General features: G+C 46.8%; 1 protein-coding gene across 1 annotated transcript; it reads right to left on the bottom strand.

Moving 5' to 3' along the window:
• Nucleotides 1-281: 281 nt before the first annotated feature.
• LOC135387357 (uncharacterized) lies at nt 282-6324 on the bottom strand. The gene is made up of 2 exons (XM_064616584.1): nt 6168-6324; nt 282-1314 (listed from the first exon to the last, which is right to left on the bottom strand). The coding sequence occupies exons 1-2, from the start codon at nt 6229-6231 to the stop codon at nt 725-727; spliced, it is 654 nt and encodes a 217-aa protein (XP_064472654.1). The 5' UTR covers nt 6232-6324; the 3' UTR covers nt 282-724.
• Nucleotides 6325-18000: the final 11676 nt, after the last annotated feature.

Genomic DNA, 18000 nt, shown 5'->3' with positions numbered 1-18000 from the left:
AGTATGCATCCTGGGCCACCTTCAGGGGGAACTGTGCAAACATTCGTCTCAGAAGTCTTCGGAAAACCCAGAGAGAACCTCAGACAGCACAGCCGGTGACAGGATTCAAACCCGTATCACCTCCAAGTCTCGGCGTAAAAAGGCGATCGTCTTAACCACTGTGCCACGGGAGCTGGTCCTATCCATGTGCACATATTAAATGATCTATCAAGTTTCAGGAATATTTGCCTAAGCTAACCGTGTCGTGGTTCATCAACACCACCACAATCACCCTTTATATTTTGAAATTTTTTGTTTACTCTTACTTTCTTAACGACACTACAACCGCAAAGTGTCAGCTATCAATTTTCCCATGTAGTATCGCAAGTTTAAGTGAAACTGTTCATCCCGTCGTGTTCGCGGGATGGCCTGTGCAAGCATGCGTCATCACTCTGTCAGTTCAGCCAGTTCCTCGTCATCATTCTTTCGATACACACGCTTAATCCACAAAAGCACCTAAACATACCTTATCCAACAGTCGAACAAAATATAAGCGAAATTGCGAATACGGACAGAATGGTGCTTTCTACACTTTTCAGGTCAATCGAAGTTCCTAGAAACTATAGCCTTCAACTGCGCACTATACAGTAAGAATCGCACGTACGGTAGGGCAATGAGAGGAAACCTAATCCCTAAAATTCTACTATATCTATACACTATGGGGGCCGGTCTGCTCGTTCGTCCCTTACGCAGGTTCGCCTGAACCCGTTGCCACGCGTCGCGTCAACCCCGTCACACAGTGTTGCACCAGGCCGTGCGACTTCTGCAACGACGTCAAGCTCTCCCAGGACTGGACCTGTCCCGATCGCCTAGCGCTTCGAGGCGTCCCACTTGGCTCAACTGCAGTATCGTCCAAAAGGGCTTCGGTGTGATGGGACCTAACCTGGTCCAGCGAGTTCGTATCGCTGCCGCCAGTGCGATCCTGCGCAGTGCGCACTGCGACCTGTAGGCTCTGTTTCGCTGCCTTGTGAGTCCCTTCTGCGTCGAATTTGATGTCCGTGGTCGATTCCTGCAGCGTTTCTGGGTCCTTGGTGTCACTAAGGTTGGGTTCGACTAGTTCGGAGTCCTTGCAGGTCAGTTCAGGGTAGCAGTGGGGGTCTTTATCGGAAGTGGGCGAAGGAGGTGCGACGTTCGTCTCTGGGAACGCCAACAACGGCGATGGCGGTGGAGTGTCGTCCACGGGTTCTTCGAAATTCTGCGGCGACCACTCTTCGAGGATATCCATTCCCGATTCTGTTTCATGGCCCTCTTTAAACTGCTGATAGCCGGAGAGATCTGCAAGAAAAAATCAGCTGGGATGGGACAGTGGTCTCCGACAAATATAGAGCAGCGAGCACTAAGAACCATGGAATGGAGAGTGGAAGTGTATAACTGTTTCAAAGAGAAGCCATTCGCAAGAAACTGGAACAGAATCTGAAAGGAGACTTCACCTGCACATACCCACAGGAGCTGTGCGTAAGCAATTTAAAACAGTGTATTATATTTGGTTGACTTTGCTTTGCATTTGCAGTGGCACGTTTCCTGTGTCAGGACAGTGGTTCTTGTGGCAAAGTTGTGGATGAATGATAAAATCTTCAAAGTTCCATTTAAAGGTCCCCTAGGATAGACTACATGTCAACAGCAGCTGCAGAAGAACAGTTGTACAGCACTTCCAGAGCTAGTCCCACAGTTGCAGCAGTAGCACAGCATCAACAGCAGAGAGACGAGATAACAGCGACATAGCGCGGACTGAAAAAACCGTTTACGCTTAGAATAAAGGACCTCATGCAAGCATAGCGCCAGCTGGCTGCGTGGCTTTTGGACATGAGGAGTATAGAGATTCCTTTTTTCGCGCAGTACTCAACAAAGCATAGTAAATACTCGTCACTGTCTTTCTCTTGTAATGTTCTGTATATTCTAATATTACCTATACAACAGTTTCTCTCGCAACAGCGAAACGCTAGATGCGTACGATATGCAAATCACGCCTATTAAATCTGTACTTGGACCTCATCATCCTTTGCCTTGTGCATATTTTTACTTTCAATATGTGCATGTGCACGGGCAACTTTCCCCAAACCGTGCAAGTTGCTAAGGTGACAATGATACACAAAGGTGGCCACGCATCTTGTCCCTCAAAGTACCGTCCAACCTATATTTAATTTTTTTTTTTCAAAGAGCTGCGAGTGTATCATGTCTACAGAAATACACATTTCTCCCGTAATGTCAGTTTGGCTTCCGCAATAATTGTTCCACCGAGCTTGCTCTCTTAGTGCAAAAGGAAATGATACTGAAATACATCGATAACAAATTACTTTTTTTTTTCGATTTTAGTAAGGCATTGGACTCTGTCCCTCTAAACACAGTTGGAAAAAGCTAGCGGGTATTGGGGTTCCAGGTGTAGCACTCTCTCTCCACAACCTATTCGGAAGTCCTTACCAGAGAGTTGTCATAAGTGGCTACTCATCCTGATTGAATAAAATTAACTATGGTGTCCCGCGCAAGGCAGTGTGCTGGTCCCGCTACTTTTCTTAATTTACGTAAACGATCTTGCCCTAACAACTAATGAAGCTCACTTTATTATGTATGCTGACGACAGTAGCTTATTTTTCAGAGGGAAGCATCCTGTATCTTTTGTTTCTTGTACAGATAACGAAGATGCATGACAAAGATTGTTCTTATGCTACTTTATCACGCATTAATTTATTCCCATTTTAGTTACTGCTTTTTGGTACGGGGTACTAGTTGGAGGTATATCAAACTTGGACAAGCTATTGATCATACAGAAGAAGTTTATTCGCATCTTGAATTGTCTCCTTATAATTCTAGTACTTCAGGACTCACCAAACAACATAGTCTTATACAAATACATAGTCTGTACAAATACAAATTACTTTGCTATTACCGAAATGTGTACAGAAAAATGCATGGTGATGTCAAATGTATTGTCCATGTTCAACTTAGAGGAAAATACATGTTGGTATGATTACCGAAACCAGAGAGCTTTTAACACTCTCCGCTGCAGAACAGTTTATGGACAGCAGCGAATACCTTACCTATTGCCTCACATCCTGAATGATTGTCCCATTGATTCTCCATCTGTGTCACCGTGTAGTGTTGCCACTTTAACGACTTTTTGCTCTGTTTAGCGATTTGTTTCGTATATTGGGTTTAACGACATTTTTTACCGACTTCCTCTAGGAGATCCTGAGTTTTTAGAAACAGTGAAAATGTGAAAACGTCGGTAACAAATCGTTTCGTGCAGTATTGAAGATTCCATGGCGTCGGTCTGAAAGAACTTGGAAACTAGAAACGACTGAAATTGAACGCTTCTAGTTGGTATGCTACTTCAAACCGCTAAAGCTAGTAAAATTGCTGTGCGCTCCTCCAGGAAGCAAGGTATCAGCGAGTTCTTCCAATAAGTAAGGGCGCGTCGGCGTAGTCCATTGAGAACACGAGTGCGAGAAAGGACAGCGCTACCAGCGCACCCTGGGCCTGCCCCTGCACGTGCGGTGTCGACTGGAGAGGAAAGGGGGCATGGAAAGCGGCCAACATTGCAAGACGCCCGGTGAATGTGGTGCGTTCTGCGCTTGTAACTAGCGTGCGTGAAACTGCATATCGAACAGGAGCTTGAGTGACTGAGTGGGACCACTAGTCAAAGGTGGCTAAGAGACTGTTTCCCGGTGTGCTCCCCTCTTGTAGTCATTACAAGTGCACCAAATTCCACGTGCTACAATATTGCAGTTTTCTTTCTTTCAAGTTTCTAATTTATTTGTGTTACGTATCCATACATACACAGATACAAAGAGGTGAAGAAGCCTGTGGGAATGAGTTTCCAGTCCTTGCTGTCACATGATCATTTCTTACGAGTTTACAATCCCCTAGTTGGCACTTGTTGAATTCATAAGCTCCCTTTTTCTCTATCATCTAATCTAATCTACTATCCCCCTTCTCTTTTCTTTTTTGCCTTTACAGCCGTCAGTGCAGGTTCTGCATTCAGTACTCAATGCACAAGTAAATAAAGTTTTTTTTTCTCCTATATCATGATCGTCAACAAAACAAAATAGGTTTCATAGCTTCACGTTGCTCGTCTTACTATGAGCTTCTAAAGTCAGTGGAAAGTGCAGTGGAATAAGAGCACGAAATTTCGTATTTTGTAGTGTGCACCAATAGACTGTATGCAAAACCCAGCGCCATCTCGGGAACCTACCCGAATTCCGCCATGTTTGAGGCGCCCAACTCGGCTGGAGCCATACACAAAGCTGCCGTTTTATCGCGTGTTGTGCTTCATAGATGTACTGTTCCACCATGTTATTTGTGTGGTGAGGGGAAGGGTTCAAAATGAAATACAAATCTAAGAGTGCTTCAAAAGCCTGTATTGCTGATGGTGTCGAAAGCAGTGAGCTCGGTGATTACTGATTGCACCGAGACGGTGAGCGCGTTAACCTAGCTCAACGCTCTCTCTCTCTCTCTCGTTTTTTTTATCCCATCCCAGGATAAATTTAGACAGTTTAGTACATCCCATCTGAGAACTATAGTTAGTGCATTCTATAAGGCAGAAACATTTGGTACAAACTAAACGCTTAGTACGACTGCAGTTGACATGAAACGCTCTGTAATGTTCACTGTTACGCACTGGTATGAAATGTGATTTTTTGCAGCTCGGTGAATCTGAGTTTTCGTTTGAGCATCCCACACAACTGTCACGTTAGGTTGCATGGGATTTCATGTGACTGTTTACCAGACAGATAGTCTGCCTCAGATATCCGCCTCAGACTCTGCACTCGCAGTGTTTGAAACGTTTAGTGTGAGGACACTTCATACTTGGGTGAACACATCTCGTAATATATATTTTACAGCTACCATCCACAGTTCCCTGAGTTCTACAGAAACTGCTGCTAGGCTAGCCATCAAGGGAAAAGACGAGTTCAGTATTGAGAGAGCAATTGTGTGTTCACGGCACTTCAAAGAGGGAGATGCCAAACGTGCCGAGTGGAAGATATATTCTCTATGAGTTTGCGGTGCCATTAGCCTTCACACTCAAGAAGCAGAAGTCTGAGAGGAAACCACCTAAACGGTTAGTAGTCATGGGAAAACTATCGGTAGTATACATCAATACGAGAAACGGCCGATAGTTTTACGATATTCACAATCGACAGTTGCCCTTTTGTATGAAATGTTGCTGCTGTACACAGTACACTAATAGTTCCCAAATGTGCTGTACGAAACTGTCTAAATATATCCTGGGGTGGGATGACAAAGCAGTGCAATTACAGCAGATCAATAACCGTGCTGCGCCAATGCTTTCAATGCAGTGAGGAATGCAGGTATTCGAAGCACTCTGATCTGGTTTGCATTCCCTCCTCTCACCGCGCGCCTCTCACCATGCGCCTCCTCTCACCACGTGAATAACATAGTGGAACAACACATGTGTGAGCAAGGCATGACACGCGGTAGAACTGGATGCAGAAGAGTCGTGTGTATCGCTCGGGCCGCGGCGACGCCTCAAACATGGCGAAAATCTGGAGGTTTCCGTGGGCGCTACAAGAGGGCGCTGAGTTTTGCATACCGTCTATAACCGCGTAATAGCGCAGGACTGTTTAACCAGTACCGGTGGCACCATTCTGTAGAACATTGTAGGCAGCCAGAGAGGCTCCCTTTGCCCCAAAGATGTTAATTGGACTGTTAGGAAAATAGATAATTCGTTACAGCTACCAATGACAGTAATTTGCGGTATAACTACGCGTCATTTTAAACTTTGCGGCTTTTTGCCCAAATCTGGCGATATTTAGCGACTTTTAAAGCCAAATTTAGGTACTACAAGCAATGAAAAAGTGGCAACACTGGTCTCACCCAAATCAATTCATTCACGATCTGTGCTTCTAGTTCAGTGTATATAGCTATGCCTCCTATTACTCTTTACGTATGTTGTATCCGACTGATAGCACTCTTTGCCACTATATTAAAATTATGTACTATGTATAATGAAATCGGGAGCTTTGAGCACGTCAAATCAGCCAGTGACTGTTTTTTTTTTCACAGCTACCTCCACATAGTCCTGTGGAAAATAAATATTATTATTATCATAATAATGATAAACACACGATGGACACAACATAGACCACGGCAGACGTTGTACTGTGACTTACTCGAGAGGAGCCAGGTCAAGAAAGACCAGAATAAATCGGCGACCTGTTGCACCCACATTGGCATGTAGGCCTTCGGTACTTCTGCACAAAAAGAACGAGGCCTTCCGTTTCTTCCTCCTCCCTCTCTGGCCCTCGTCCACCAAGGGAGGCCTTCTTCTTCTTCTTCTTCCACCTCAGATGCTGGCCGTTACCAACCAAGGGGGCACCAAGGCTAAGCTATTAGTTACTAGCTATGATTGATGAGGGATGATGCATTTGTGTCAGCAGCACAATGTGTGAGACAAAGCGATGGAATATATATAGAAAAAGAAAAAAGTAACATAAATAAGCGACATGAACTAGCTACCTAAAAGCGGTGAGAGCCATGCACAAATGATGTGATGCCACGGACCGATTCTACCTCTCCGTATGAACTGGCCCAAATGATAACGTATCTGTTTCTGCAGCTTTTTCTCCCACCTCCAACATCTGTAATAGATGAAAACAAATTCAAATTCAACAACAGCGAAGGTAGTGTAAAAGGAACATCTATCTTAGAGAGACGTACGACTAGACAGCTTTGACGGAGGCGATCAAAAATGCGACAGTGTAGGAGGAAATGCTCCACTGTTTCAGTCTTCCCGCAGTGGGTGCACGTTGGGAATGGGCAAGTTCTCGCGTGATGGAAGTAGAAATTGAGTGGAGGGTCAAGGCACCGAAGACGCGTCAGACATATACCTCGGTCCGACGGGAATCACAGCAATCCGGCTGCCAAAGGAACGACAGATGTTCGTAACCAGGGCGAGAACTACAATGCCAGGATAACCCCAGGAACCGTCGGTATCTGGCTCGCGTGATGTAAGCAAGTCTATGCAAGACCTCAATGATCCGTCTAGACAAGGAAATCTTGGCGAGGCTGTCCGCTGTCTCACTGACTGAAAGCCTACGGTGACCGGGCACCCAGGTGAGTACAATCTCGGATATGTGGCTGGGTACGGGGGACAAATAGGTGCGTATTAAGGAGTGTGAGGGGTTGCCAGAGCAGATATAACTGATAAGGAATCTGTGCGTAAGAGTACCCTGCTGAAGGCTACATGGACCTTCCGGAGGGCTAGAATCATGGCCAGAAACTCACTCCCATAAGGTATCTTCAATCTTCATATATCATCATATATATAGGTTCCGTAATCTGGAAGGCAAGCAGGAAACTGGTAGTCCAACTGAGGAATGAAAACACCGGCACCAGCTCGCTCCTCTGAGACAGAAACGTCTGCTGCGATGACAAGTTGATCGGGAAAATGATGATAACAACAACAACAACAATGGTGCCGCGATGTTACACGTAAGGTTTGTCGTGCCTATAGTATGGCGACATGTTGCACGTGCAGCAGGGTAGGACTGCGGATAATTTCGACCATCTGGGGTTCTTTTGACGGGCGCCTGAAATCTCCGACACGCATGATGATGGGAGGCCTGTCTGTGAGGAGTCCTACGAGTCACTTATCCTTATCCTTCTCAAGAATTCAACATAGATGATTGACAGTTAACGACACCAATTGGCAAGAGGGGCATGCACTGCACAAGGCACCCCGATCTGCAAGCAGTTACACCACCACCGCCACCGCCACCACGATCTGTGCCCTACTTAGTACCGTCATGGTCCATGCCATGGGCAGCTCACGCCACCAAAAGATCGTGCATCAAGGACCCCTCACCTTTCTGCAAGACACACGCCCGCTTTTAGCCCACCCTACAACTGCAACGTACAGGGTGTTACCCTATAAACGTCTACCCATGTCGGCATGCCGTAATGCAGAACAGACTCTAAAAGAGAAAGGGAGTAAATTGGGAAGCAATTACAGGCTTCTAGTCCCATACATCGCAATTATTTCAAATTTTAACATCCTAACCCTGAAATGTACTCCCAGCACAGCAAACCTTTTAAATCTAGTCCCGAAAGGAGGACCTCAAGTTATCCTGTTTTTTTCTCCTTCTTCTTCTTCTTAGAGTGTGGCTGGCCTTCAGCGTGTCGCGTGGGGAATTCTATTTTAAGAGCGTGGCGTAGATGTAAGAGAAAATGGCTTTCATTATGAATGGCTTTTACATGTAATATTCTTAACCTGCAATCCACGAAATCCTCGCACGTGCGTATGCAAACCCCCTTCTTCCCAGTCGTCTAATTGATTTAAGTCGATTCCGGGCATGATTCTCTATGGAGAGCTAAGTCTCGACAAGCCTTTCGCAAATCTGCGCCCAACTGCGGGGCTTGCCCGCCTCATTTTAATGAGGCCAGTGGGAGTTAAGCCCGCGACTTGAACGACAGGCGGGACTTCATTAGGAGTAACCCTCATTAAGGCGAAACTAATGCTGCTGGCCCCAATAACATTAGCATTTTTCGCTGGGTTGTAGACAAATTGCTCAAATCGGATTCCAATGGTTCGCCCGGCAATAGGATTACTCTCGGAGCAGTAGGGAATGCTGCTAGACGCAGACACGAGACGCAATGTTTTTCTAATGTAGGATTCTGAGAAGATTATTTCGTTTGTTTGTCCAGTCGTGTGGGATACGCATTTAAAGGAGTAATGAGGCGACAGTTAACGTGACTCGAATCCCTTTTTCATTCGTCAATCTGAGCAGTCACCATGCGAAATATTTTCGTTCTGAGGTGTATTATAGTTTATAACTACGCAATAAAATTTACAAAAACAGTCGGAGAAAGCAGCCGTTTTCGGCCGACACGATCCTCGCTTGGCGTATGGAAGTCCCCATGCCTTCTTTGTTTGTTTCATTTCTTCTCAGCTCATGTGCCGCTTATACATGCATGAGCAGTGTCGCTTTACATCACGAGTCACGTGCGTGGGGACCACGTTACGTCACAACGTTCCCTCGTTCTCCGACACGCTCTTTCTACGAGTGGAGGATTTTTTAAAGGTGTGGGGAACAGAGGTCTCGCGCGCCCTCTGTAGACCACCTGCACTTGTCGCTCTTTCGCAGGAGCTCATTTTATTTTTTGCATGACACGCCGCAGCGAAAAAAAAGTTAGGGGTGGGGGGACACCTCAGTGCTCATTTAAAGAAGCGTGGAGGGCACCTCGATCGTATATTTTTTTAACGCACGATTTTGAACATACTACTTTGAGAGCCTGTCACACAAAACATTTACTTGGGGAAGCGCGCCTTTCTCGTGAAAAGTAGTCTACAAGAATAGGTGCGCAGCGACGGGCACTCTCCCAGCTCCTTCTTGTGTGATGTGACGCCAGCTGATCCGAGCACTTTCATTGGCTGCCGCGAAGCGTATACTACAGGGCTGGAGTGGGGCGATGTGTCCTGTGTCGACTGCTCTGTGTCAGACGCAGGACGCGCAGCGCCTAGTGCACACGTAAAAAGAAAGAAAGATAAAAAGGAGGCGCGCATCCACAGATTTGAGCGGATGAGATGACATCGCGTCCTGGCAACCGAGGGGAGAGGGAGGCTTTTCTGAGCTGCGAGATTGAAATCCCTCTTACGCACCACAGATCTTCACCACATAACATACAAAAGGCCAATCATCGCACAGGATGGTGCCGTTATCACCCCTGATTTGTGGAAACCTCAGGCCGTACGCCTTTTCGTGACAATTAACGAAATTTTGAAGTGTTACGAAAAGGCATATGCTTCCACTCTTAAACAGGGTTACCAGATTGGGCTATAAACCGCCAAATTGGACTAGTTTCTGGTACGATTGGCGGGAAAAAAATAAGCTTGGCTATTTGGCTAGTTTTGGGCTACTTCGATTTTGGAAGGTTCAGGTCACGAGCTAGTGATATTTTACTCAGTTTTCCTATTTGAACAACATTCTTGAACGCCAAGAGCACAGCCTAAGACCAGCAATGCCACATTTTCATAAGGGGGAAGAATGTCATCGAAGACTGTCTGGTAACCTTGCTCTTAAAACAGATTATGGTGGTGGTGATTGAACTGCGTGCCGTAGTCGGTCACGCAGCGGCATGACTATCGCAGCGGGTATCGTGCGTCCTGGATCGACTTCATAGGGAACTGTGCCGACATTTACCTTAAAGCGTCTGAGGAGACAGAGGTGGTGGTAGCGGTGGTGGTGAGGACACATGGGGGGGAGTCGATGTAGCTTGCCGTTGTTGGCCGCACTCAAGTGGGAATCGTCACGACTATAGCCAAAAAAAAAAAAGGAAAGTGGGAGAGGGGAGTTGAGGACTTCAAAGTGATGCATAGGCAGGATGACCGATACTGATGGGACGGAGGCACACTGTAGGTGAGAGGTGCACTAGAGTGGTCTTTCCGCTAGGCACGTTTCTTCAAGAAAGCGCACGAGGCCGCGACTTTTTGAAAGTCGTTCCGCACAAGAACATTCGGGGAAGAGGACGTCCGTCAGTATGCCAGGCCTGGCGTGGGGAAGTTGAGTTTCCCGCATAGTATGGTATGCACGGCATTCTGTCAGGATGTGCGCGATAGTCTCCGGATGATTACAGTGTCCGCAACTGGAGTCTTCCCTGGAGCCGATCTTGAACAGTTGCAAGTTCGTGAACGCAGATCCCGTGCGTAATCGATGGAGCATTGTCTGCATACCACGGGGAAGATCTTTCGTGGGAAGAGAGGACACATAACTTCACTGCATAACGCGCTCCTAGCCAACCATCGTCTCGAAGGACATCTTTCTTTCCTTAGATTTGTTGAGATTGGGAGGCTTTTCGTGACACTTGTGCAGTTACGTTAATTGTCACAAAAAGGCGTGCATCTCCGCGTTCTCAGCAAATCAGGAGTAAGAGCATCACCGTTCTGTGCAATGGTTGGCCTTCAGCGTGTTAAGGTGCGCCCTCACTATGCCGATCGGTTTCGCCTTTCTCGGTGTGCTTTGTCTATGGTTCACTATGCCGATCGGCCTTGTCTATCGGCATACTGAGGACGCACCTTTATGTGGTGAAGTTCTCTTTTAAGGGTGTACCATATTCAACAAATGAGGGAAGAGAAACGGTGTCATTCGGGACGATAGTTTAGCTTAAGCTTGTAAGGGAACACTCCGACATGTGAGATGCTGTTCTGCCATTGTTATCCTACGTTATACTCACTGAGAAACTATTCGCATTTCAATATGTTCCGCCTCTCAGTTCAATTCAATTCCATTTTCACGTACTGCGCATGTTACAACGGCTTTGTCCAAAGTCAGCGGAACTTTTGGGGCCGCTCCGTTCCGCCCCCTCCGGAAAGGGCTAGCAGGGAAGGAGGGCTGCAGCAGGTGGGCGATTTTTAATCCGGGAAAGGGTTCAGGGATTGCAGCCCTTTCTATCCTGCTATCTTATTTTCTTTCCGTCGAGGCAAGTCCTTCGTAATTACCCGAGATTTGGACGATCGCCGCGCGAGCGCCTAATCCTTTCTTAATTGGACCCACGCTACTTTCCTCTGCACAGTACAATGTGTAACACCTCTGTTTGCCTTTCTGCTCTTATCACAAGCGTGCACAGTCTTGCTGTGGATTAGTGTAATTCAAATTATGTGTTGTGCTATCAAAGTTTCAGACTGCATTATTTTGAGCAACGCTATGCAGATTGGGAAAGGTTCAGTTGAAATAATATCCCCTCGTTCATAAAGGCGGAATACAAGATGCCGTTATTTTGACACCAACACAAAAGAAGCAGGATTCGTCCCTTGCATCGTCCGTGAGTATTGAGCGAACGAAACCGCAATTTCCAAATTTCCCTCTCCTCTCCGTCTCAAGAAGGGCGGCAATGCGGCACTGCCTGTTATTGGTTTCCTGAGAGGAAACCATTTTTTCCGTCTCCTGCAGCGTTGATGTACCCTGCTACTCTTTTTTTTTCTACGTGTGCTTTAGAAACATATCGTGACTGTGATTTCTACGAGGAGTTCTTCCGGAAGTTTTAATCAAGAGCAGCGAACGACTGTGAGCACTCTCGAAGACGGGCCGCAGCCGAATGCATCCTGCCTCCTGCTTCTGCGAAAAATCTTTCCGTCCTGCAACGCACAAACAGTTGAAATGTTTGCGTCTCTGCTAACTGTGCCATCGTACATGCGAGACAGCTGTGGTTTGTTATGGGAAGCACCGGTGCACTCATCGCCGTTTATAACATCTTGCTGTTGTTGGTTCCTTGCTGTTGTTATTGTTGTTTTTCTTTTTTTGCCGATCTACACTAAAGCACATTTGCTGTGCTGTTGTGGCTTCGAGTCCTCCAGATCGCAGTTACTCCCCATTTTAATCCAATGACGCTGATATTTACTCCCAAGCGCTGCAAGTAGTAGTCCCTAAACGTCGCGTGGATTTCCGTGCATTTGATCCTTTTCTTCTTTGAGCGTAGCTCTTGATAGAGGCAGGGCCGGTGCTAGGGGTGTGCGGGGCCTGAGGCAAAGGCACATCGCGGGGCCTGCTTCACACGATTAAGTACATACTTGATATTTAAAAAAAAAATCCCTGGTTGAGGGCTTCGTGCGCGGGGTCTATGCAAGCGCGGGGCTTAAAGTAGCACAGAAGTCATTTTTAACACCCAGTTTTCTTCTTATAAAACTGTTAAGTAGGCCAGTAAGATGCACCATGCGAAGTAATTTACACCACAGAGTCATAATTATCGCAGAAATTGAATTTAAAATACGCCGCAAAAAGCGACCGTGCGCAACGGTGGTGAAGAGTAGTACCAGCCTGTGATCTGCCTGGAACCTCGCGCTGACGCTATAAGGAGAACGCTCGCTGATTGGCCTAGAGAAATGTTGTCTGCTACTCGGCTGTTCGGGATTCTGATAAAGCATTTCTCCTTGCTCGGTAATGCTTTGACCGCTCCTTCTCTCCCCAATTCTCCGGGTGAACTGGCAAAACAGGTTTACGGCGGCAAAGGGACAAGGCGCTGACCCCCACTGACCGGCGAACCAGAACGAGTTCTCCTTATACTGTCATCGGTGACGTGGCATCATACCTCCTCATCCTCGTTATAGCTGGAGTGGCGAGTTAAGGGTGAACGCGCGGAGCTATGTTTATGGGAGTTTTTTTCTGGGAAACAAATTGCACACATCAGAACCTTTCGCGCTATTCGGTATAATGACACACGCACTTTCATCAGATGTCTTAATGTGATTTTTTTTTTTTTTGATGGTCCTCTGTACTCTTATAAGGCGGTCGCCCCCCCCCCCCCCTCTATCGCCGGCCCTGGATAGAAGCATGTAAAAGAATAGTGCTCTATTTTCCAGAGGAACGACATTGCATTCGACAACAGTGGAACAATCGGCATGAACATTTCAGTAAGTGTGTGTACACGCCATTGTATCCCTCATATAGGGTTATTCACATGATGTCACTCGCAGGGGAGCGCCACAATCGCTATAGCGGACTGGTCGCCATGACGTACGTCCCATGGTTCTAAGCGTCGCATTCACCGTTCCTTTGCTGTTTCTTTGTTGTTTTTGGTTCTCTGTTTCTTTCGCTCTCTTTTCTTTTGTACAATACCCATGCAATTATCATATCTTCAACGTTAATAACTTTCTAGGTAGCGCATGGGAGCGAACCAAAACAGAAACCAAACTTCGTACTTACAGACCTACATTATGGCGGGGATTTCGCGTTTGTAAACCTCTCAGTGGTGACGTCAGTGAATAAACTCTATTGGTGATGTGAGCAAAATGTACGTGAGATTGATATCTTGTGGAAAGCAGTTTCTCTCTCAGGGTTGCCTGTCCTACAAAGATTATGCGAACTCATATCCTATACAATATAAGTAATGAATTTTTGCTCTTTCGGGCGTATTTTACCAAGAATTACTTCCTCATGTTTCAGCGTAGATCGCGCCAGAGCTCTGGGTAGTGAGTACCACAGACCGCGCAAGTTAGCAGCGCCATCTGCGAAAGCGGTGCTCAACTCCTTCTCTCAACGACGAAAGAGTGAGCTACGTTTCGAAACACCTCCGCCCTCCACTCGCCAGGGGGTTTCGGAGGCAATGTAGAAAACGGATGAATTCAATAGGAGCTTTAAGCACTTTTCCATAGAGGGCGGTGCAGCACCAGCTATCGAAGGAAGAACTGATATGCAGATACTGATTATAGGCCTGTTGCGCTACAGACGGTGGCGCCCACTAGCGAGTGGCAGCCAAAGTAGCAGCTCGTGGCTTTGTTGGGCTAGCGCAGGCGGCGGGAACCAGTGAACTTGTGGCCCAGCACAGACCAAGCGCGCGACAAAAAAACACACAAAAAAACAGGTGCTTTGCTGACTAGCAGAGGCGCGGCACCGCAGGCGAATTCCTCAGACAAAAGCCTTTCCCGCTCTTAATAAATTCAACAAAAGTTGTTTGTCGTCCAATCGAAAATGCAAGCTTTCAGTACAGTTACACTTATCAAACAGTAATAGTGTTAAGCAGAAAGCTGAGCAGTGGCGCAGCCACGGGGGGGTGGGGGTCCTCGAGCCCCCCCCCCCCCGCTACCTGCCACGGACCGACCCACGCACATCGTGCAAATCCGAGGGGAACATAATATATAGGGGTGGGAGGGTAGACCAGAGTGACGATCGCGAAAGTTATTGCAATTCATGGCGTCTATCTAAGCAGCACTCTTGAATGGTGTTCAAAGTATGAGCTTTTTTAAATACTTCCAATCTCGTGACACCACCTCATTGGTCATGACAGCCTGTACATGTAATCGTAATGTGAACGTCCAAATCAACTGTTTTCGTTCGTTTTTTTGCATCCGCACTATATGCAGTGTGCACAAGTATGTGTGCGTGGGGTGGAAGTGGGGCGAGTTTTCGTATCGAGCCCCCCCTACCTTGGAGGTCTGGCTACGCCACTGAAGCTGAGACAGGTGTAGCCAATGGAGGAGGGGCTTTTAATGACAGCCGGAAAGGATGGAAGCCGAGGCCAGAATGAATTGAGCGCGGTCTCGTGCGATGGTCAGAGCGACGGGGATGATTGCGATCCGTGATCTTCCTCACAATAGTTACAAAGGAATGTTCAGCTTGTACAAATAGAATACCATGGAGAGAGCCTGGGAAAGAGAACTTCGCAGTGCTGTGTTGTGGGCTGTAGCAACAGTTACAAAAATTCAAACAACAAAGACAAAGTTCTACATCTGGGTCATTCCACGCCAAATGATCCAAAGGTCCTGCTCGACCCCCCGCACTTCTGGATAAAAAAATTATCGTGGATACCCTATGGTATTAATAGACATTTCCCAAAGTTTTACTGCGGAATATTGAGCCACTTCCATTTTATGCGGGGTCAAAGTTTTCGGTAAGCACGAAAACCATGATATGCTTGAAATAATTGGGCGGGTGCATCGCTCGCGTTACACGCATAATTATGGTTCTGAAACAGACGACTGGGTTCGGAAAGTGTGCTGAAGAAGCAATTTTGGGGAAATTTCAACTTTTAGTGCCCTAAAAGGCCCCGGCTATCGGCGCTTTATCTTGCGACTTTGCTATTTTTTAAGTATACTTTACGTAACAGCTGGAATCCTTGAAAACTTTGTGGCCCTTCATGAGGACCCATTCTACAAGCCAGCTAGTTTTCAAAGCCGTCAATATAGTAGTTTTTGCCATAGTACACCTTAAACCTGGCGGTTTTCGCAAAGTTTGACGTTTTTACGACCAATTTTCAAAAGGAAGCGGTCGTCATAGAACAGTCATTTGGTATACATTAGGTAAAACAAACCCTCAGCCCAAACATATAAAAAAACTGAAGAGGTACTTTTTGATAAACGCAAGAAAATACATATTTTTTTTTTCGCTGAGCATACTACGCGGAGGCGCACGCTCTCTCCGGTGGAGGAAGAGCGTTGGTGAGCATCGCGGGCATGGCGCGCTGCAACGCGAGAGCTTAGCCACGCCGCTGCTTGTCGCACCATGCCAAAAAACGATAATTTGGACTTGTGGGCACCGATCTCGTGCATGCACAGCCTACTGCCTATGTCGCGACAGGTAAGGAAACTGCCTCCATCAGTATAGCAACGCGAGTGATTCTTTGCATTACAAACACGACCAAAACGTATAGCCGCGTGAAAGCGGTTTTGCTTACACTTTCCTCTTACCATTTTTTGTACGAGTTGTACAAAAGAAAAACGTCTGTAACACAAATGAATGGCCGTGCTCAGCACACTAGCACGGTGAAGGCGCTCAAGATTATGTCCAGTAGTTGATGCAGTACAAGTCGCCTCCGCGTTTCCTGGATATTCTGAACACCCAGAATACCCGATATTGTTGGGAATGGATGTTGTCTTCACGGTGATTTCAGTGCGGCTAACGGGTTTGAAGCTGTCATACCTCCCTGTTTCAGGCACGGCCCTTGCGCTGTCGTAGCGGTTCTTCAGCGCCCCTTGCTGCCGCACTACCTGTCCCTCCGGTACCCAGATCGATGGGCATCGATGGGCAGTTCTGGGCATTGAGATTTGCCTCTGCCCAGCTGTACAGATCCACGGGTCTCAGTATGTGACCCTCTAAGGGCCTCTGAATGCTGGCTTTAGCAGCAAGGCTCTTCAAAGTCCCAGCTCCATTGCACGGCCCTTTCCCATGTGAGGTCGCATACAAGTGTCATTCAGACACTTATGCTGAAATCCGAGTAGTTGTGACAGAGGTTGACGAATCTTTTTGTGTCTTTTTTTTTTTTTTTTTTGTATTGCAAACCTGCGCCGTCCGTGAAGTATTGAAGTTTATTTACATGGGGATAGTCTGCTCTTATTCTGCGTGTGAGCTCTGTCTGTAAGGTATACAACAAGGCATTATCGTGCCGTAAGCAATCTGATATCACAACGAATGTACGGTGACGCAAGTTCATATCACCAGGGAAGCGGTTGTAAAATACCGTCGAGTGAATGGTGGCCTGTCCTTGATGCCAATAGAAAGATTGCGGAGTGTCCTGTACAATAAAGCTGTAGTTTTCGGCAAAATCTATTAGGGTGATCGACAAAGTCGTCCCGACAGGGTCTTTTCTGTCAGCCACAGAGCAATAAAACGTGGGACACATATGCTCGCTGTCGTTTGGATTTGCATCCCAGAGAGGAGATTTGTAAATCCCCTAGAGCCGCGATCTCCAAAAGATTCCCATCTTAGGATATCTTTGCCTTTTACAAGCGCAATAAACTGGCGGCATATGCAAAGCTGACGAACGTGGAGCCTGTGGAGTGCTGCCACTTGCACCGCAGGCTACTGTCTTTAAAAGCAGGCAGCTGTCAATGCAGGAAAAGGAAAACAACCCTTTTCCACTGATAAATTTTCAACTTTGTAGATTACGTATATGATGCACGCAACTATGGGACGTTATCTTGGGTTCCTCGCGCATAGGGGGGTACTGAGCAGGACCATTTATTTCCGTTGCAGACGTTTTGCTTTTGTACAACTCGTATAAAAATGGCAAGAGGAAGGCAAAACCACTTTCATGCGGCTATACGTTTCGGTCGTGTTTGTAATGCAAAATCACTCGCGTCGCTATACTGATGGAGGCAGTTTCCTTACCTGTCGCGACATAGGCAATAGGCTGTGCATGCACGAGATCGGTGCCCACAAGTCCAAATTATCGTTTTTGGCATGGTGCGACAAGCAGCGGCGTGTCTGAGCTGTCGCGTTGCAGCGCGCCATGCCCGCAATGCTCACCAACGCACTGCCTCCACCGGAGAGAGCGTGCGCCTCCGCGTAGTATGCTCAGCGAAAAAAAAATATTTTCTCGCGTTTATCAAAAAGTACCTCTTCAGTTTTTCTATATGTTTGGGCTGAGAGTTTGTTTTACCTAATGTATACCAAATTACTGTTCTATGACGACCTCTTCCTTTTGAAAATTGGTCGTAAAAACGCCAAACTTTGCGAAAACCGGAAGGTTTAAGGTGTACTATGGCAGAAACTACTGCGTTGACGGCTTTGAAAACTA

This window comes from Ornithodoros turicata, chromosome 3 (assembly GCF_037126465.1).
Source record: "Ornithodoros turicata isolate Travis chromosome 3, ASM3712646v1, whole genome shotgun sequence".
Classification (NCBI taxonomy): domain Eukaryota; kingdom Metazoa; phylum Arthropoda; class Arachnida; order Ixodida; family Argasidae; genus Ornithodoros; species Ornithodoros turicata.
Note: the sequence above shows the minus strand (reverse complement) of the source record. Positions and strands in the feature narration are given on the sequence as shown.

Bases quoted from the DNA above. Each gene is read 5' to 3' on its own strand.
- LOC135387357 (XM_064616584.1), bottom strand. From the start codon at position 6,231: ATGCCAATGTGGGTGCAACAGGTCGCCGATTTATTCTGGTCTTTCTTG. The intron at 1,315-6,167 runs GTAAGTCACAGT...TTTTTCTTGCAG, and splicing joins CTTGACCTGGCTCCTCTCGA to ATCTCTCCGGCTATCAGCAG.